We start from the raw sequence: 21,420 nt of genomic DNA, 5'->3' as shown, positions 1-21,420 counted from the left end.
GGGAGTTATCTCTGAGTCATGGCAGGACAATGATGGGCCATTAACAGAAAGATAGTCTGGGGGGAGGAGGCAAGGAAACACTGCCCCACCTGATTTCAACAGCTCATGAGGATGGTAATAGAATACACCTCAACCCAGGACAGGGACATTCAGACTGTTAAAGAAGCCAGATCTTTCCATAGGGGGCTACTTACCAGGAGAGCAAATATTTTATACCAATAAATTCTATAAGAGATGGAAATATTCCCATTGCATACTCCTTAAGTACACTTGCTCTGTTCCTGGAGGATGGGCTTGTCAGAGGCTAAATCCTTAGCCTTCCCATCCAGTGGTAACACAAGCGGGGGGCTATCTAGAAATAACAGCAACAGAGGACAGTGGATGTCACATCACAGGTTTTCTTTAATTTGTGTAATGCATACAAACAGACACAGAAAGGGATTTAACAAAACCACAAGATATAATTTAAAAACACAGTATATTTTCTGTTACACCATCCTTGGCTGGTACTAATTTATCTCAGCTTCACACACCCAGGCATCAGGGACATGCTGCCCTGGACACTGTTCTGCTCTTTGTCACAGCAGAAAACTTTCTACAACGCCATCCCTGGTCTTGTGACATGGAGGAGAAAGTCAGCACCTGCTTTTTCCCTCTGACATCCAACACTTCCTCTCCAACATGCAATTCAGAAAACATATTTTGGTGAACTGCTTCATGTCTTCTGACATCAGGAAATCTATCTAGAGCAACATGGTTACTGTGGCTCACAGTAACAATGCTAGTCCAAGTCCCTGAGAGAGTCTAGGAGTACAGAGGTGTTTTATTATGAGTAACCATTTAAGTCCTCAAGGTATCGTAAATATTTTTAAATTGTATTTTAATGAACATAATTAACTTTATTGTAGATTCTTTCTGCCTCAGGGAGAATTTAATTAGCATATTTTATGTTTTCCTATTTATAAAATTATAGTATTTTGCTTTAAATAAGGATATCTATGGTTTCCCTGCTGTGTCACATGCAAAATATCTTATAGGGACAGAAGGAAAACATGTTGGGTTTAATATAAAACCAGTCCATTTTCTGGTAGAGATACATAATGGAAAAATGAGATAAAATAAATAGCATTTAACAAACATTTCCGTTTCCCACAGATCCATTTTCTATTACTATCTGACAATATTTTTTCTGTTGCTCTTCCTTGAAAGACTCTTTGACTTTTTTCCTTTTCAGTCCCCCGTCCCTGAAAGATACAGAAAAGAGTCTTAAACTCACTTCAGGGTCAAGGCAGAGAAATATTACTATATTTAGACTATGTAGTCAAAGCAGTTCCTACTCTTAATGTTGACTTTTGTAAGACAATGCTAAGTGATTTATTACTGCCAAGACTTACCACACAACAATGTCCTTCTTTTAACTCAGCATTGGACAGGAAAGTAATTAATTTTCACCTAATACTGCCTGCTGTCTAGATCCACCTGTCAGCTGTTTCTCTCTACCTACTGTATTATTCTAATTATTCTAATGGAATTATTCAAGTAATAAAGTAATATTTTCTGAATCAGAGTCAGGAAGGGTGATGGACTACAGTGCAAACAAAGCAAGTTTTAAAGGATTCCATGCTAATGTTTCAGAATACAGAACACCTAAATATGCTTTAAACCCAATTCCAGAGATGTTGCTTCTTACCAAGGAAGCACAGACATTCCTGCCCGAGCAGCGATGACAGCCTTGACTCTGTCAGCAAAGTGAACAGCATCTTCTTCTTCCTGAAAAAAAAATTAATTAATTGCTTTACAACATAGACATTTTCTCTGTGCCTCACCTAAAGAGATAGATTTTGTCAGACAGCAGGCACAGGAGTTTGTACAAGACCCACAGGCCAAATGTGACCTGCAGGGCAGTTCCAGCTGATCCTGGTTTGCCACTACTTGGTGCCAAAAAGAACTAAATGGAGGGTCTTTGGTTTCTGGGGCAATCTCAAACAACACACAGCCTGAGGTCCCAGGTCTGGGCAGAGTAGGGGATGCATCCTGTATAAATCCATGCTCACTTAAGACTATAGCATTGCTTCCTGTTCTTTGTCCATTAAGTTATCAACAAAGATTCACAAACACCTTGTGCAGTAACACAGACATCCTTCCAGACATTTCACAAGCACTTTCAAAGCATACAAAAGCGTAAGAACCTCTTTGACCATCGGTGGCAGGTACCACACATTGCAGACAATAGCCCAGCTGGTCAATACATTAAAAGCATAGGTCATGATGGAATGCTTTGTGCTGTTCCAGAAGGCATCTCCAAAGCGGGGGTCATACTGGAAGACAAAAAGAATAAGCTGCCTTGGTTTAAATCACATGAGCTGCTTTTTTTTTTAGCCACAAAGTCACAATTCAACTTATTAAATAACCACCTCCTGAAAGTATCAGTAAATTCAGAGTAAAGTTCCAACATTCATTACAAGTTTCTAACAGTTAACTTTTACAAGCAATGCAGGACCCTAAACTATGAAAGACCTGTTGAAACACAACTATAGCAAAAGATTTATTCAAAAGGTAAAAACTTGTCATCTACAGATACACTGACCACAAAGGTTTCCTTGAAAATGCTCACACCAAGTTTTAACAACTTCAGGCAACGTTATAGTTCCAGAAAAAGTAACTAATGTTTCCAGATCTAGAGTGACCTGGCTGAAGGTACGCAGAAAGACTTGGAAGTGCCAAGAAAACTGCCTTTATCCCCAAAGCACACAAGAGCCAGGAGCCTATGATAGAAATGACGTGTTTCCCATACTGCTTAAAACCACAAAACATTTCTGTGTCTCAGGGCTTATTCAGTACTTTTTTCACACCAAACATACCCCTTTCCAAAGCTTACACATGAACAGTTTCTCGGACATGAGAAGCTTTTGCAAACAATCCTTCCATGTTTGGAAAACTGCAGTTACAGTACCTTGATTGCTACTGGATGGATGGTTCCTCCTACCTCAAAGCTTCCCTTCTTAAACATCATTACAGATGTGTTGTTAATGCAGGTACCTGGTCAGAATTAAAACAGGTGAAAGGCTTAATCCACTCTGAGAAAAGCATCAGGAAATGAATCCTAAACGGTCTTAAGGAGACTTAGTTGCTAAAGGAGAAAGTAAACTTTAGTTCTGGAACATAATCCCAGAGTATGTCTTCATCATGTTATATGCTAAAGCAAATAAACTGTCATAAAACTGCTGTAAAATACTAGAACATGTCTTTTAATATCTCACCAGAGCTAATTAATTCTACAAACTAAAAACAAACACCTCACTTGTAAAGACTGGGTATAATAAACTGCACTCAATGGCAAGAAGTGAGAAGAGCAATAAAATCAATACAGTTGTTTCCTACCTTCTGGGAAAATTAAAATGGGTAACTTGGCCTTATCTGCAATGTGTTCTCTAATTCTGTGGAGAGAAAACAAAATTTCAGTGTATACTTCATATTTATGTTTGTCTAAGAATCTAGACATCCATTACTTCTCACATAGGACAAGTAAGGCCCTTGCCCAATTGCCCTTTGCCAGTCAGTTGCCTCAGCTGGAATATCTGCTGGTTTCAGGCCTTTATCTCAGTATCTCTTGCTAATTAAAAAAGTAGATTTTCTACAAAGTTGTATGAAGTTTCATTTTACCATTTCAACCAAAGATTACTGGTACTTGAAGCATGTGAAAATAACTTCCCAGATTCCAACTAAAAATGCAGTCAAACTTTTCTTTAGACTGAAATATATTCCAAACTTCTAGTTTTCATGCCTTCTAGGTTCACAACATCAGTTTTATGTGCATCTAATGATTCTCCACATTTAATTAAGTGACAGGTCACTATCTTACTACATTTGCTGCATCACTTAAAACCACAAGTATCACCATTAAGCAGATTACTGACACCAAAATCTGTCATTTTCCAGGACAATTGTCTTTCCTACAACTCAAGAGCATGGAGCTCCTCTCCATCTGCATTAAAGAACAAAATCAAAACACCATATATCACAAAAAAAAAAAAAAAAAAAAAAAGACAACTGATGACAAAAAATGACAACTCTGCGGACAAATTACCAGACCTGACCAGACAATGAAGCAGACACCTCACTACCTTACCTTTTCCTCACCAGGTGACGGTCTTTCATTTCCGAGCGTTCAAACAAGACATGCTGAGAGGTTTGCATGCAGGATTTTTGAATAAGTCCCATAAGCCCTCCATGTACCTGGCCAACCTGTAAGCCCAAAAGAAACTTGTTACAAAGCAAACACACATACACACTTAAATTATTAAATTCTAAATACAGATGCAACCATTTCTAAGCTTACTGACAAATTATACCAATCCCCTTGGTCATAACTGTGCACACACCTGCCTGCATCTGGCTTTTTGCAGTCCAGAATGCAAGTTTGGATGCTGTCAAATCCCAATCTTTCTAGCAGGAAGTTTATCCTCTTACCCAACACTACATCTATGAGCATCTCAACATTATGGATATTTACCAACTGTCTTGTTCATACCAAGGAATAGCATCCATCACTGGCCAGGACTAGGACATCCAATGGAGACGTGTGGTTGGCTACACAGATGCCTCCTTTCTGTGGTTTGTTTTCCCTGCAGTGACAACCATAAAAGTAATTAGTTAATGTTTATCCTCCAGACTTCAGGCCCCATCAGGTGGCAAACACTGAAAAATATCTAAGCGTCTGAAGGCAGTACTACGTCACCTACACACACCCTACCAATGCACAACAGGAAACACAGTAGGCAGAGTCTGGATGATTATTGTACCACCACCAAGTACCCAGGCTGTAATGGAATAAGAACCTTGCTCCAAAACTTGAGATGTTAAATACTGCAAGAAACAAACTCCAGACTAACAAGGGCAGGGTGGCATCACTCACCTGTTGTGGAAATGAACAAGGCCACTCAGACATCGGATACCCAAGGTGGCACATACCATCTGGACCTGGTTGCTCAGCCAGCCTTTAACTCTAAAAGAAACGAAGCCATAGAGAGATTCCCAGTTCTATGGAGTCATACACAGGACAATGCAATGTAAACTCTCTGAATTATCCCCAACTGCTGTTACTACAAAGACCATACTAAGGCTCACACTGCATGTCTGCTTTCAGATGCCATTGCCATGAAACTCTCTCACAGCACTCTGTAAGTTTGCAGGAGAGAAAAAGTCACTCCATGATAGTCCACATCAGTCCTCTGGACTCAAGCAAAGTGTTCCAACTACTACTTCAAATGCTTAACGAAATACAGAAGAAACTGAAAGAGCCCTCAGCAAACACCTACCTGCCATTTGGAAACTGTCCCACTACTGTAGTGGCCAACACCAGCAACAGGATGCTGAAAACAGACAAGCAGATGCTGCAAAGTAAAATAATCTTAATTAGACTCCAAGAAGCAAAACTGAAGGAGTAAGCAAGAAGGTATTTTTATTTGGCCCACTGATCCACTTCATAATGCTTCCTTCCAGCATTAATAGCATCTAACTAGCAACAAACCACTAGCTAAGTAGCACACAAACCACTTAATCCATCTTTGCTGGATTTAAAAAACAAATTAATTACTAATAAAACATATGGAACATGGGAAATCTACATTTTTTTAAGGGATATTTGAGTTTAGATGGCTTCTTGGAAAGGTCATGCCAGGTTCTCCTTCCTGCACTAGCCAATAACATATTATTTCACAACTTCTGTAAAAAGTACCATGAAAAATGATCCCAACCAACGCTGTCTGGCTCACCGGAAAGGCAGCAGGAGGCAATACCGAAATAGGATGCCAGTGACCCACACAGCAGCCAGTTTCCAGTTGGTATGGTGCAGGTTAGCATTGGTTCTGCTGAGCAGATTCCAGGACAGCAGCTCCTCGGAGGAGAACCGCTGAGTGACTTCATCTTCTGCAACTGCCTCACAGCCCTTCTTGGAGAAGTACATGACATCAGCAAGGCTGAAACATCCTCGGCATCGGCCAGCAACCTGCTCTTCCATGGGGGTCTCATCTCTCTGGATGATCCCTGCACGAGGAAATGAGCCTTCCTTCCACACGGTGAAATGAACAATATGGATTCCAAAGAGAGTAAAATACATGTGCTTTTTAGAAGTAGCTCTCCTCCTACTCAAGCATCATAATGGCATTGCTATGCCTCATCTATGTACTGACAGTTCATTCCACAAGTCACTTCTGTAATCCGACACCATACAACCCCCCCTAAATTGCTGAGGAAGGAGAAAAGGATTCAGATCAAGCCACAAATAAAACCTTGAGCACAACACCTACTTCATTGTCGTTTACCAAAAAACAGAGGTACTCACACCTAGAAATGTCACCAATACACTGCCAAGATGGCAGGTCCCTCCTGGTGCCCAGACTCAAATTCAGGCAGTGTTTGTATGATTGTTGTTCTGGCTGCTGTTGATTAGTTTTATTGTTTCCCAGCTGTAACAAACACTTTCCTCTGGCATTTTTTTTCTTGAACCTTCTATTTTCCCCCATCCCTTCTTCTTTAAGAGTCACTTCACTACCAAGAAACTTGAAGGTGCCTAGATTTCACCCCCAGACATACACAGCATTACACAGACACATTGTGCAGGAATAATGACAGCACATTCATGCTCTGCTATTTGTAAAGTTATACCCCATAGAACAGCCACAGAGCAAGTCTCAGATGTTTGTTGAGGTCACTCTGAGACCAGATTCTTATCTGGCTGGTTACAGTGACTAAAGTTGTCTTGATTCATACCAGCTAACACTTGGCTTTTCTGTTTGCCGTCCTGCCTTTGTTGGTTGTTTTTGTTTTGTTGTTTTTTTTTTTTTTTGAGGGGGCGTATTGGATGACATTAAATATGCATTGTAAAAATACACTTCATTTATCTGGATCAACCTACTTCCCCCTAATCAGAATCACAAAACTTTCCTCTATCTGCACTTCAGTAAAACCTTCAACACCCAAGAAATCATCAGACCAGAAAATTATTAGCAGAAATACCAGAAAACCAAGCAGCCTATATGACTAATGACTAAAAATGGCACTACAAGTAAAGGATTACTATGAGAACTTAACCCCCCCCCCCCTTTGGTCGAAGAAAAAAGGAAAAAATAGTTGGGGGAAGAATTTATTTGGATTTTATCCTCATGCCTAGAGAAGAGTGCAAATTGTAACTGTGATCCATGGGATGCTGTAACTCTTCTACTTGAGAGACCCTGGCTTTTTTGCATGCTAGGAGTTACAAGAAGCAAAAGATAACCATGCAGAGCCATGTCAAGCACAAAGAACACTCATTCCTCCCAATCCTGTAATGAGACAGCTGATGGAGCCAGAAAGCACAAACTACTTATGCAAACAGGGACAGCTTCCCACAGGCTTATCAGCAATGTCTTTCTATACCCACACTAGTGTCTAACTCCTTTTATTCACAAGACTCAATCATTCAGAGATTCTCTTGTTTATAACATGCTTTTGTAGGTTTGTAACTTCAACAAATATTTGCCCATCAAACTCCTTTCTAAGTAAGATTGTTAAATAGCTGCCTTTTTACAAGATAAATAGTGCTGTGTCCCCTTCATCCAGAGATCTTACCAGTGGAGATTAAATTTTCAAGTGCCAGCGCCTTCTGCTTTTTCACTCCCTCCTCAATCTGCAGGTTGGCCCACTGTTCCCAAAACAAGAAAAGTAGATGTTGATGGTTTTCATTTCATCATTTCCAGACATTCTGTAATTACTTCAGGTGAATTACCAGACATTCTGTAATTACCTCAGGTCTGAGCCTCTTTTACCCCTGCCAGGTCTAAGATTTTCATTTCTCAAATTCAGCCCAAAGGCTGTCCCGCACACCTCCTGTTTCATTTGTTACATGGACTACCTTTTGCCATTTCCAGGAAAAAATTGTTTGGCTCAAACTGCTTTTCAGGACACAGGCAGCTGGTTTTTTCTGGGGGTCCAACAAGTTACTGAGCTACCTATGAGACTCTAGGAGATCCAATGTGCCCAAAACTCTCTCTTCTCCAGTTAGCTTCAGGCAGTAGGATTATGCAAAATAATATCACTGACATTAGAGACATGCCAGAAAAATAGATCTAAAAAATGGATTTGAAAGAATAAAAGAGATTACCTCATTTTGAGGGCATTCAAGTGATCCCTGCTGACAGAAAACAGACGTGGCAACATTTTGTATCTATAGTATTTCAGAAAGTAGCAGCTTTGATAATGAGCTGTCACCCTTCCCTGTATTCATCTTTTTGAGCTCAACCAAGTTTCTCCTCCTTGCGTAGAGCATCATAAAACTCTCCATCAGCAAAAGCAAGTATAAAAATATGCCTAATTTTTGAAAATTTCCTAGTTTTGAATGTTTTCATCATACATTCATAGACATATATATAGTAGCTCTCCTAAGTACTAAATCTGCCGGTATTTATGTCAAGGTACCTGCCCCAACAAAGGGCACAGGACGCTTGAGCATAGGCTCTGCTCATTATTAAAGGCTCAGTGACCCACTCACTTTATGCCTTCACCTGCTATTAAGGGTTCCCATATACAACAGATAAGGATAATCCATTTGCTTCATATAAACTCTTGCTAAACAGTGTATTTCCCTCTAACTGACATGTGCAGCCACACAAGTCACCACAAAGCTGATCTCAAATAGTCTTCGTGCATTACAACGTCTCATGTGCAAACACCAACCAGTTTTTTGCCACCCTTAAGTTTTGCATGCTCTCTACCAGCTCTTTCAGCAGCTATTAAAGTTAATTCAGTAACGAAATGGACACTTTGCTGTGACATAATTAGGATATTTTACTTAACCTTAGCTGACCTTTTTTTTTTTAACCAGTCATCATAAAAGAAAAGAAAAAAGCGAAAGCAGAATAGGCTTTTATGGGATATTTTAAACTCCATGCAAACCATCTTTGAAAACACCATAAAGCAAACAACCCCCTCAAAAAAGAAATTAAAAAACCTACACCACAGACCTTCATCTTGTCTATACTTCCCAATTATTCTCCTGAAAAGGTCAACAGGTACATCATCTCTCTCAATCTTTTGCAACACATGGAGAGTCATTCAGAATTGTGGAGCCAGGGGATGTCATGAAAAGAGCAGCCCACACACTGAGAAATGAAAGAACATACAGAACAGGTACAGGAATGTTGCAAAAGAGAGTAAAGGCAGACATGGCAAATTTAACCTCTTTACAAAATATTGCTGGTCCTCATGCCTTCCCCAACATCCTTTAGGTTAGTTGCATGGTATGAGGCAGGAAAAAACATAAAAATTACTGAGACTGACAAATAAAGCCTTCTGCCTTAGTCTCTGCTTTTCTGTCTCCTGCCTACCACCCTTATCTTGCCTATCGTTGTCCTCCTACATAAAAAAGCACGTGTCACCTGGCCCACACTGCCAGAAATGAGCTTGCTCATACTGTCCTGAAGGATTTGGAATAGCTCCAGGAGGCTGGCTTTTGATCCCACATAGAAAAAGGGTGATAATCACAGACCAAGCTGACTCCAAAAATACACGTTAGCTAATCTAAATGAGCAAGACAAGTCAAAACCAACAAAAATTTATAAAGCTTACTAGTAAATTATAAAATCTTGTCTCCTAGCACAGAAAGAGTGAGGCAAAAGTGGCAGACTGTAACTAAATAGTCAAAGCTACAAAGGCAGTGGCCAAGGAAGATGAGGAAGAGTTTTCAAAGTCTGAAGAGTTACACAAGGCTCATTAGCTTGGAAAAGAGCTGGCTGAGATGGGTTAAGAGAGACATCTACAAAGCCTGGACTGGCACAGAGCAGGTGTTTAAGGAACAGTTATCCATTTTCCCTTCTACTACTAGAACTGAGGTTTACTGTGGGAAAGCTCTGGGCAGAGCAAGGAAAAGGCAATATATTTCCACAAACCAATGTGGGACACAAAATTCTCCTAACTCGTGGCTTGGCATGGGAGGCTGAAGCACAAGCAGTGAGGAGGGAATACCGCTGAACAGTCACCCAGGTCTTAGGCTCTCAGTCAAGCCACTGAATTGACACCTGTCAAAGCCATCTCTCTGGGTCAAACGCTGGACTAATTAACTCTGGAGTAGCTACTGTGTTGTTCTGCATTTGGTAGCATCTGTATGTATAATTTGTTTTCAAAAATGAAATAAGGCTTCATGATCACCTTTGTATTGCACAGTATTGAGACAGAGCTGTCACGCTGGTCTTTGTTGCAAAACAGTAATGAAAGGATGTTTTAAATACCTTACAAAAAAAACACAGATGTTGCAACTAACACAGAATTTAAGTATTAAATGTAGCAACTTCATTCCTACATTTGCTGACTGAATGAGAACTCAGGTGTTGTGCTTTCCTCACTCCCGTTTCTGAAGTGATGAGGATACAGGAGTCCAAACAGCCAACAGTTGATCCCAGCTGGAATACTGAAGACTTGACAGCTTAACTCCAACAATCCATTGGTTTGAGCTTCCTGTAATTACATTCTAAACAAAATAAGGGTACCCAATACTTCATTATATTAATTACTGTCTTCACAGGACAGGACATGAAATACAATTTGGAATGTTCATTTCTTGCAGTCTCATTTCTTGCAGGATTTTTCCTCCCTTTTCCCCTTTAAGTACAGCTCAGTACTCCATTTTTCCATACTATGAAGTAATTCAGTTTTGCCTCTCTTCCCATATTTTACTACCTCTTCTCCCATATTCTCACAAAAGGTTTTTCTAATCACTCATTACACGAACTTTTCTCAATCTTTTCCTCGTGTGACAAAGGCTTTGGGGCAATTCTTCTACGTAAAGTCTTCCACTACAATGGCAAAGAGAAGGCTGGTAGGTTCTCAGCACAAACTAAAATCACCATCTAAGATCAAGCACTTGTGACCTCTTCATCCAACAGTCCTTTCTGCCTGGCCTCATTTCCCCTTGCCCATCACAAACATGAACCCAGATCAAACGCTGTGTTACACTCAGTGTCACACTCAGTGTCTGAGAGGATGTGACTGTCCACCCTCAGACTGTGAAAAGGACTCAAATCTCCCAGCTGCTCTGTAAGGGCTGATGAAATGGGTTGAGAAAGGTTTTTTTGGGACAAAAGCACAGGTACACTTTGTTTGGGTTTTGATGGAGAGGCCAGCTAAGGATAACCATGTATTTAAAAGCACAGCAGTGCAATTTTTCACCAGATGAAGTGTCTGCAACATCTGCCATACTCCAGTAGGAGTTTACAGCATATGAGCTACCTCCACGTACAAGTGAGCTCTCAATTCAAAAGCTACTCACAATTTTTAGCTGGGTAATTTCTTCTTCTCAAGAAGCAACAATGCTCCAATTTCATACAGAAGTTCAGATCCCATAAAACTCCAGAATATTTCTTGGCAAGTAGAGCTGCAGCTGTTTAACATGTTTCTTTGACTCTTCACAGGGCTGTGAGAGCATGGTGTAGGTTTCCTCCTAGCAAATGCATTTTCTTTTGCAACAGCTGGAATAATGTCCCATGTACAGCTTTCTTACTATTCTCAACAAACCCCAGTATGGACAAAGCTCAGAGAAAAGACATTATTTACAAAAAAAAGTTCACAAGCATATGTGAAAGAACAACCGTCAAAAAACCCAAACCACATTCACCTTTACCATTTACAGAAATATTTGAAGGATCAGTTAAGGGTAATAATAATAATTATGGGCTAACAGATATGCAATTGAGAAATTACTGTATTGGAGATACTTTGCTATTATATTATCCATATGTCCTCAACCACCCCCCCCCCCAAAAAAAAAAACCAGCCACAAAAAGTACCTGCAAACAAAAACAGTCACTCCATGTTTTTAAACCTTGAATCTTACTTTTAGAAAATTATTTCTTTTCTTTCCAAAATAACAAGTATCTAGATTCCTTGACAGAAAAGCAGCAGAGGGTAAAAATTATTTCCATACATGATTACATCTTTCCCATTTGTTCTATTCACAGTGCTAAAACACTTCTGTGAAGTCAAGAGAACAAAGTGACTTATCATATGCCACCATTACTCTTTGCTTAGTCATAGATCTGAAAACTTGAGTTTTAATCTAAAACACCTTTTTTGCTCCCAAAAAATTCAGTAAGGTCTACAGATGGGCTTTCTTTGAAAACACAACTTTAAAAAATAATTTTTGACTTTGAAGTCCTTGATTTTAGTCTCCACTCTTCTATTTTTCTCAAGTTACCAAACACAGAGGAAAATAAGACATGCTTTCCCTCTGCTCAGCTGTAAGAAACTGATACAAAGTGTTCCCAGGTGAGAAGTTTTCTATTCATTTTGCTGGTCTACATAACAGACTAAATCAAATGCAACACAACAGAGAGACCAGTCATAGTGCTCAAGGTCGGACTTTTGCTGAAGCATCAGGCAGTTGTTAGGCACTTCTATATAGTCAGTAATGTGTTAATACATGACTAAGCATCTTCAATATTTCCAGCTCAGCTATCCGGGAAGGCATCGTGTTTCACCATTCCAGATGACAACAGGAACCACGGATGGTCTCTGTGCATTATCCCATTAGCAATATCACAGGAGGACAACACCACAGCTGGAAACCAGCCAACACTTCTCCAGGCTTTCAATATCAGGTTGTTCACACCTCAAACAAGCCTGCTTTAAAGATGACTTAACCCAAGCTGCAATTTTGGCCATATTCTTGTGGATGAGCCTCAGGACTCCAAGAATAGGCTCAGCAATTCCATGCTCAAGCTTTAACCCAGCATCTCCCAATCCTACCCTTTCTTCCAAAGAGCCCAGTAGGCAGCCACAACACAAGCAAAGGGGAGCTAACTTTCCTTCCATCTTTTCTCCCTCCCATTTCCCCCCCAAGACAGCTCACAGTTACTCTTGTGGCACAATGAGAAGCACTTAACAATACTTCAAAGAAAACTGTTGGAATTAATAGTAAGATGAAAACAGAGGAAACTCCTTTTTTGCCCACAGGACAATTAGGGAACAACTTTGAACAAAAGAACAAAACGAGCCAGCCTAAACATCAGTGCATGGAGCTGTGCTGTTCCTGTTATTAGCTGCTGTGGCAACAGGGAGCTAGACACAAAAGGCTGATCACACGACAATTAACTTATCTGTTTTTCAATACGTTGATCCTCCACATTGTGAGCACAGAATTATCATGCTCATAACCTGTTATGAAAACTGTGGAGAGAAAAACACTTAATGTGCTTTATGAAAGAGAAGTGCCTTCCTCCATAAAACACACACTGATCGGGACAAATGTCTCTTGAAGTTGGGAAATGCACAGGGAAAAAAATACAGAAATTATTTTGATGCCCACCAACTCCAGCAGCAAAGGTGTCCAAAGACAGGTTTGATATGAGAGTAGCTCTTAATTAGGGTACAAATAAGAATTTAATTAGCATACCACTGGCTGATTAAAATGTTTCACATATAAAGACCAATATTGCATACAGCCACCGCAGGCAGTCATTGCCCACTGACATCAGTATCTGAAAAGAATAAGTAATCCCTAATTTTTGCAGTCATGTGCACTATGCTAAATGATGTTCTTACAGCTGAAGACAGATACTGCTCAAAAGCTCTTAATTGGTATTAAAACAAATAAAACAAACAGACAACCTCCCCCAAACCCACAAACAAACAAACACCCCCCAAACAACAGCAACAAAAAAGAATTATAAGAAGAATAAAAGAATTGGCAAGGTAAGATGGTCATGATATTAACTGTATCACACTGTTACAGATGTTCTACTGCAAAACAGGTAACTCCAACAGCTTAATAATAATAGCAACAATAATAGTAACATGTTTTCTGCCACAAGTAGAAAGTATATTCACAGAAAGCAGGTTTATGCCAGAGGCACAAAGTTAATCTACTGGAAAATGGAAATGCTTTACTGTTCAGTATGATGAATTAGCAGCACCTACTTCTGGCTAATGATGGATATCAAAGTCAAACTTGAAAAACTAAATGGGATTCTGGCTTATTAAAAGCCCCAGAAACCTTTTACTGACAGAAGCAGGATCAGGATCTTAGCTATGACCTGTTTACCTCTAGAAAGGTACACTTTTAGAAGGTTGCACACAGATTCCTTTAAGTCTTGTACAGCAGAACTTGTAACTGCTGGATCCCCCAGATCAGATTTGTAAGTGGGAGAAGCAAACACACAGAATCAGTGTTCTTACCTGGAATATTAATCTCATGCAATTAAAACAATCCAAATAAAACCACTGGAACTTATATACATCTAAAATATATGGTTTTATTACTTACCAACTCCCATAAACTACAAGATCTTTTTCTTTATACTTGACTCATGAGTATTCTACTTCCATGAAGCATTCTAACCAGCATGAACTAGAAGAAAATATGCAATCTGTACTTTAACCCTGAGAAACCTCAAACCAGTAGCAGATTATAAGTCAGGACATGACTAGGTAGCATTAAAGACACCCCTCAAAAGATTTTCACAAAAAGTAAAGCTGCGAACAACACATCTAAGTTAATGGATTTTTTCTGCTTACTTTTATGGCATTTCTATCAAATGTACAGATTTTACTTTTTTTATTAAACATGTCCTGTAGCAAACACATACCTTTTGAACCCACTTCTCAACTTACCTCTAACATTTTAATTACAATTTTCACATAGAAATGAGAAATCCCCAGTGACACTCGAAACATCGAAGGCAACAAAACTAATGCCACAAACAAAATCATCCAGATAGAAAAAATCTTGCCTTCTGCAAGGCCGTGGCCTTTTCTGTTTTCTTCCATGTTTGCTCCTCCAAAATGCCAACCAGCTGCCTTTCTGAGAATATATGCTCATCTGTAGTGGAGAATCCTGCAAGCTTCAAGAGACAAAGGCAAATGAAAATTACACATTCTCAGAGCCAAAGCTGTCTCTAGGAGTAAAGGCTGTTGCTCACCGAAGACTGACACTACTGATACTTTCAATGATAAGGTGATTTCTACCCTTTGTCCCGCCCTAACTCCACCCACTTCCTTGTAATTGATAAGCATTTACTCACCAGGGGACAAGAAAGAGAAAACATGATAAGTAATAATATATGTTAGATAATTAGATGCTGCCAATAAGGAACCCTGTCAATGTGACAACTAGTTTTCACAAGGTGTCCTGCCAATAAATTACAATACAGAACTAGGTGGGTGTGTTTTTCTGACTGCCTAAAATCTTCTCTTCTAAATCTTATTAATACACGTGAAGCATTTATCCAGCTGACGTTTGCACAAATTTGTGACTTATTCAGTCAGATTTTCTATTTCATGGTGAGATAACTGTCTTGATTTGGTATTCGAACAAATGAATGAAACTCAAGCTTGAGTTGCAAGTCAGGGCTTATTTTATTTTATTTTATTTTATTTTATTTTATTTTATTTTATTTTATTTTATTTTATTTTACACATGTGAAATGAAGATGCAAGTTTCAGCAGGCAAGGACTGACAAGACAATAAACCAGCTCCCTCCACTGCTCTATCAGAAATTAGTCAAAAAGCCTGTATTATAGGGTTACAAAATACACTGCGGTGAAGTAACAAGCCATCTATCTTTGCACCTATTCAACTACAGAATTGAAATGCAATAGGTAATCCTGTTTCTCCTTCTAGCCTATCAAATTTCAATAATTTAATCCAGTATTTTTTAGAAGAGACCCAGCTCAGCCCCTTGCTCCTGCCTTTTTGTGTGCATCACAGAAGATACAAAGGTGAGTGACTCTTATCCCTAGAACCTCAGGGGAGGCCACCAGCTTCTCGTTTACAACTTTCCCACAGAACAAGTTAACCAGCCTTGGTGGAATGAGCATTTAGGGCACAACTTCCAAGACAGTGACATGCCAGTCCACAGAAGATCTTCCCTTTGCCAATAATTACATTGGTGTGTTTGTTTGAAGCCAGGGCTGTCCTTTTGAAATATTCCCATCCCCAAGTACCGCTGCTTGGTTCGTGTTGTGAAGCAGTTGGATTCCTTAGAAATGGAAGCAGCCCCAAAGATCCCCTGTAAAATGTGCACCCAACGCTGTCCAGGCAGTAAGAGAAGCAGAGCTGTCAGAGGGGGCTGCACCACCTCTAATTTACACCACGCATCCCAAAACGCAGGCTCCTGACACTCACAAGCCCACGTGAATCCATGGCACACTTCTTGTGCCACACAGTGAGTCGAGTAGCTTCTGTACCTTCAGATTTGCTGCTGCACAACATCCCTCAGGTCTTTCAAATTACATTGCAATCTTTTCTAGCAATGTAACTTCTGCATCTTTTCATTGCTTAGCTTCTTTACCTTCTCTCCCCTTGCTGGCCTCCTTCCAAGCCTTCTGTATCCTCTACAAAACCTCACTGGTTTGTTTTTTAATTGTTTCTGCCTTCCCAATGCTCTTTCTCTCAGCAGCAACCTCAGGCCCCTCACTCTCATCACCCTCCTGCTGCCAGGTACACCATTAACCATTATTTCCCACTGGCCCTTCCAAAATGCTTCTCTAGGAACAATGCTCTGCTGTAAAACAGCTTTGCTCATCCATTTTTCTTTAGCTACCATTCCTTATTCTCATTTCTGATCTCTCCCTCAAGTAGCTTGCCCAGCTAACACACATTCCCTAGCATGGCCTGTGGTGGAGATCTGGAGGAGAGGGCATTGATCCACCTGGCAGCACCTCTGAATAGCTGCCATCAGCCTTGGCACATGGCATCGGTATGCACTTTGGGTGCTAAAAACCTCGTGGGCGGGAGGGTGGAGGTAATTTCTGGGACCTGATTTGAGGCAGGAAAGGTGGGCAAAATGAAATATTGCAAGGAACAGGAAGATTCAGTGACTTGCTTGGTGGGATGCCTCAGCAGTAAGTTAGTCACACACAAGACAGATCATTTCTTAAAAGCATAGAGGGAAAGACAGACTTCCCCAACCTGGATGGGAAGAAGATGGTTCCTCTCCTGGATAAGGGAGAATTGTTTTTCATCCTTGTGAAACCAGACAAAGAAAGAATTGAAGAGTTGCTAGTAGCCTCTCTATTGAGGTGGTCAAACTATCCAGCCCAAAGGTACTACAAGATCCATATGGCCAAGGCTCTTCTTACATTTATTCTTTGCTTTATCCACTTTGTACCTCCGGAAATAATGAAAAACATTGTAGTGTTTTTACTATTCTGTTACCTTTAATGTCACATGGTTTGGAGAGAAAAACAAACAACCAAACATACAAACAACCTGCACCTAAACCACCCAAATTGGGAATGACACCAAAATCAAGGAGATTCTGCACATCTACCTATTAACAGTATGGAATAAAAATTCTAATTCAATGGAAAATTGTCCTAAAACCCACTAAGGAAGGAACTTGAGTACTGGAACTTGTCCAATCATGACCAAGAAGTTCAATCTTGTTAAATTTCTGACAAAAATGGCTGCCAAACCTTCTAAAGCATCTTTCTGCTCTTGAGATCATGAGCATAAAAACAACTGAGACATGGTGGCCTAAGCATTGTATGTCTTAACTTCAAAGCACTTGAGACTGCTATAGAAGTGAATATGGATTTGAATTTTATCTCTGCCCTGAATGAAGGTAATGAACTTGCCCATGATATGAAGAAGAAAGGAAATTCTTTATTTCTCCAGGCAAATCATAACACAGCTTCCTATTTTTTGGTCAGAAATTTGGCATAGCTTTTTGCAGCCCAGTAACAATAATTGATTTTTTCTTACTATTATTATTTCAAAAGAGCCATGAAATGTCATGTTTGTCAAATTCCAATGTGAATAGATATGCATCCATCATTAAGCTGAGTAACTAGTTATTGATGATGCTACACAAATTTCTTCAGAACAATAATTTCTTTCAGAAGTAGTTCTGCCATACACTGACTAAACAGAGCTTCTGCATGTTATTCTTCTGCCCTTTTTATCCCTCTTACCAACAGCCAGCCTGCTGCAATCATGTCTCTTTTGAAGCTGTGAGAGAGAGACATCATCCAGAAGTGTGAAAGTATTGCAAATAATTCAAATAAACATCCAGCAACAGAATGTAGCACTCATTTGTAAGGTCCAGTAAATAGTAGCTGATGAATTGATATCAAATAACAACAGCACTTCTTTATGATGAAGTACCCTATATGTCAGGGGTACTTTGCACAGACAATGTGCAGAAGTCTCTGTCCATTTGGAAGAATGGAATCCAACTTAGAAGAAAGGGATGCTGATGACACAGGAGGAATCCAAGAGCAAAGCTTCCTCTAATATAATGAATCTCAAATTGACACCCACAATCATAAGAAATTCACTTGAAACAATTCCTGGTCTCCTAGGGAAATGAAAAGGAGATGGACTGGGCGTCAGCTGCCTACTCTAGGCTCTAGATCCCTTGAGGTTATTGTACTAATTTCATATTGCAAAACATTGCCTATTGCCTAACTGCCATTTGTCAGAGGGAACTGGAATTATGACCCATTTGTTTTTTCAGCGATAGAAGAAGCAAACACAGCACAGACCTGTGTCTGTCCATAGTGCCTCACATAGAAGGGTTAAATCAGGTTTAAACAGCCCTTTCCTGCACCACAGGGGTTATACAGCAGTCAGCTTTCAAGCAGGTTCATATACACTGTGAACAGATAAAAAACTGCAGTGAGATGTGACGGCTTTCGAGAAGTACCACTATGGTTTTGCATTCCCTCTGATACACAGAGGGAACACAGCCTGGAAATAACACTTGATGTGGTCTTCAAAAGGAAGGAATCCCACAGTCACAGAAATTTTGGGAACCACTCTTTCCAGGTGTGCTTCCTTCCTCTCCAATACTAACCATTCTAGTGACTCTGAAGGGATGTCAGGGGAGAGTTTGCAGTCTACCTTTCTTGTAATGCCTTTCTCATCAGAGTGCCCGAACATCATGTCCACAGCAGGTACTGTGCCAAAGCAGCACTGACACATCAGCTTCAGCCAGGTGGTGCTTCAGATGCTGAAGTAACATACTCCCTGAGGGTTAACAAAGAGGTATTTCTACCTGAGGCAAATGACAATGACCATGACTGTCAGTCAAGGTCTTCTACCAATGATCCTTTTTATAGGAAATATACAGAGTACAATTTTTACTTGTTCGGAGTAGCAACACTGTCAAAAGCTGCTTGCATTCAGTGTACAGAAACACATCCTAACATTGCCATTAGGCACATGAAGGTGTCACTATTGCTAAAGTTATTCTTCTGATTCCAGTTGTAGGGCTCCCTGGTATTTCTCTGTGAGTTTTGCCATGCTACAAAACAGACTGATCTATTTAGAAAAACCTTGTAAGTCAATGACATAGAGTCAGACAGCAAACCTGGGGTGATCTCCCAGCGTCACTTAACATCCAGGGATACCAGGATTATGTTTTGCAGGATAAGAAAGTCTTCAAACAGGACTCGCCAGAGCATTCTGCACTCCAGTAATTCTGATGCATGTACTCAGAATGAAAACTACTAAGAACACCTCTTACAATTAAACTTTAACCAGCTATAACAACAACAACAGCAACAACAACAAGCCTTTTTTAGTTCTGCTTATGTCTTCTCAATGTTTCAAACTCACATTTATCAAATTCCTTACCTGATTACTACTCAAGGGTGAAATAATCTCTGATAGTTTTGTTTTGATATTTATCAAGACTGACGGTCATGCTTTACTTGTGGAGAATCCTCCAAAAGGCCAGAATAACCTTAGAGGTCACCTATTGCATGGTAAGCAGTGTCAGGTGCAATGTTTATTTATGGAAACCACACCATCTTCATGCACTGAAGTGCAAGTATGTGCTCCTCTGCATTCTCACTCTAACTGAGCTATGTCTGCTGTTCTTTAGGTCTCCACAGATCCCATCTATGCCACTAAAGGTGTGTGTTTATATCTGACACAGTAAGATTGTGCTAGTTATGCTTAATCTTTGGCCATCAACAGACAAATTATGAAAACACTGAAGAATTATATTTAATAACTTTATCACTCATTAGGATGACTGTAACACATTTAGCTCTGACTACAGAAGCATTATTGTTTCCACACTAGATAAATTCAACAAATACAGAAAGTTATTTATTGTATCCTGTGGCTTACAACAGGCTTGAGTCTTTGTATCTCAAAAGAGGGGAATCCACTACATGTTCTGATTACACTTGTTTGCCTCAGCAATGTATAAATACCCAGAGATGTGCAGGCATTGCACGGCTGTCAATACATGTCTCATATATTTGCCATATAAATCTTGTATATGGTTTGTGTATCATTGACACCGAATGCAATAAATTAATTTGTCAATGTCCAACACTTATTGCATTGATTAAATGCATACAATTTTCTCCCAGCTCTGGCTTAGGAGTGACTGCAAGCACAGCACAGAGTCCTTTAGGGCAATTCCTGAAAGATGTCAGCACTTGTGTCCACTTCCAATGTTTTTTCCACAAACAGCTAGAGACGCTTGTCATGTCCATCTGTTCTTATTGCCTTTACAAGAGCAACATGGTCCATATCAGAAACATTTGTTTTAATATATCTGTTCAGATGTGTTGTTCTTGCTACCCATTTGTTTAATACCACATGGCCTGTATTGCAAGGAATGCATGGTAGCTCTTTCCCATCAACCTTGTCCATCATTCCATACCATCCAGAGACTTTCCATCCCCCTATTCAGAGATCTAGATCATTTATGAGTGTGTTGAGAAATAAAAGTCTTACCTGGTCCCTCTCTCCACTGTAACAACAGTTAAGAATCACAATAATTTTCCCTTCTAAATACTGGCATCATTCACATACCTTTTAAGTAATGCTTAAAGAACTTTATTTAGATGTAAATATGCCAGAACTAACCATTTTCCTTCTACATCTTGCCAACAAATTTTAAGGGAAAAGAAACTACACTGAAAATATTAATTTTATATGCAACCTAAAAAAAAAGCATGGCAATGCCTCTTGAAAGACCCCAGGTCCATACATCCTATTTCAAGGCTCAGGAAATTAATGCCTAAGGCTAAGAATGTGCTTACCTATAGTCCTGATAAGGGATTAAATCACACATTTGCTCTCCTGAAGTAAAGGAGTAAAACTCCTGCAGCCTTTAGACCAGATCTCTGATCACATTTCAAAGAATGTTGTCACTTTTAACTCTCTCTTCCTGAAATTGTTTTCTAGGGCTTTCTTCTGGCTAATAGGTCAGGAACATCTGCTAGAAAAGGAAAAAAATTATTACTACAAGTATTAAAAAGAAGTAAAATGTGACAACTCAAAAAATACAAAACATGCATTCTGCAAACTCAGTCTACATCTGAGGAAGAAGTAGTATAATTTACTGCTGTCAGATCATTGTTTAGCATTACCATTATCATTTTATTACTTCCTTATCACATTTTATTAGGTTATTAACTCAGGTTCTC

At 39.6% G+C, this 21,420-nt stretch overlaps 1 protein-coding gene across 10 annotated transcripts; it reads right to left on the bottom strand.

The window, feature by feature from the left end:
• Positions 1–384: 384 nt before the first annotated feature.
• Positions 385–21,209, bottom strand: LOC138109434 (glycerol-3-phosphate acyltransferase 3-like). Of its 10 annotated transcripts, XM_069012799.1 has the most exons (14): positions 11,300–11,793; positions 10,334–10,488; positions 9,000–9,137; positions 7,609–7,681; positions 5,775–6,063; positions 5,319–5,393; positions 4,916–5,005; positions 4,532–4,625; positions 4,130–4,245; positions 3,382–3,437; positions 2,954–3,039; positions 2,190–2,318; positions 1,691–1,770; positions 385–1,244 (listed from the first exon to the last, which is right to left on the bottom strand). In XM_069012799.1, exons 3-14 carry the CDS (start codon positions 9,003–9,005, stop codon positions 1,130–1,132), a joined length of 1,209 nt encoding a protein of 402 aa, XP_068868900.1. In that variant the 5' UTR covers positions 9,006–9,137; positions 10,334–10,488; positions 11,300–11,793; the 3' UTR covers positions 385–1,129. The 10 variants fall into 10 exon arrangements, with proteins under 10 accessions (XP_068868900.1, XP_068868894.1, XP_068868897.1 ...); XM_069012793.1 differs by lacking the exons at positions 9,000–9,137; positions 10,334–10,488; positions 11,300–11,793 and adding exons at positions 14,638–14,867; positions 21,034–21,209; XM_069012796.1 differs by lacking the exon at positions 11,300–11,793 and having other exon boundaries at positions 10,334–11,293.
• Positions 21,210–21,420: the final 211 nt, after the last annotated feature.

This window comes from Aphelocoma coerulescens, chromosome 4 (assembly GCF_041296385.1).
Source record: "Aphelocoma coerulescens isolate FSJ_1873_10779 chromosome 4, UR_Acoe_1.0, whole genome shotgun sequence".
Lineage (NCBI taxonomy): Eukaryota > Metazoa > Chordata > Aves > Passeriformes > Corvidae > Aphelocoma > Aphelocoma coerulescens.
The sequence above is the reverse complement of the archived record's forward strand: the minus strand, read 5'-3'. Positions and strand labels throughout refer to the sequence as shown.

What these genes read in the sequence shown, in the direction of transcription:
- LOC138109434 (XM_069012793.1), bottom strand. Translation starts at nt 14,793, where the DNA reads ATGGAAGAAAACAGAAAAGGCCACGGCCTTGCAGAAGGCAAGATTTTT. An exon ending in TTGTAATTAAAATGTTAGAG is followed by an intron (nt 7,682 to 14,637) that starts GTAAGTTGAGAA and finishes TTTTGGGAACAG; the next exon opens with TGGGCCAACCTGCAGATTGA. An exon ending in GTGATGGATGCTATTCCTTG is followed by an intron (nt 4,246 to 4,531) that starts GTATGAACAAGA and finishes TTGGGCTTACAG; the next exon opens with GTTGGCCAGGTACATGGAGG.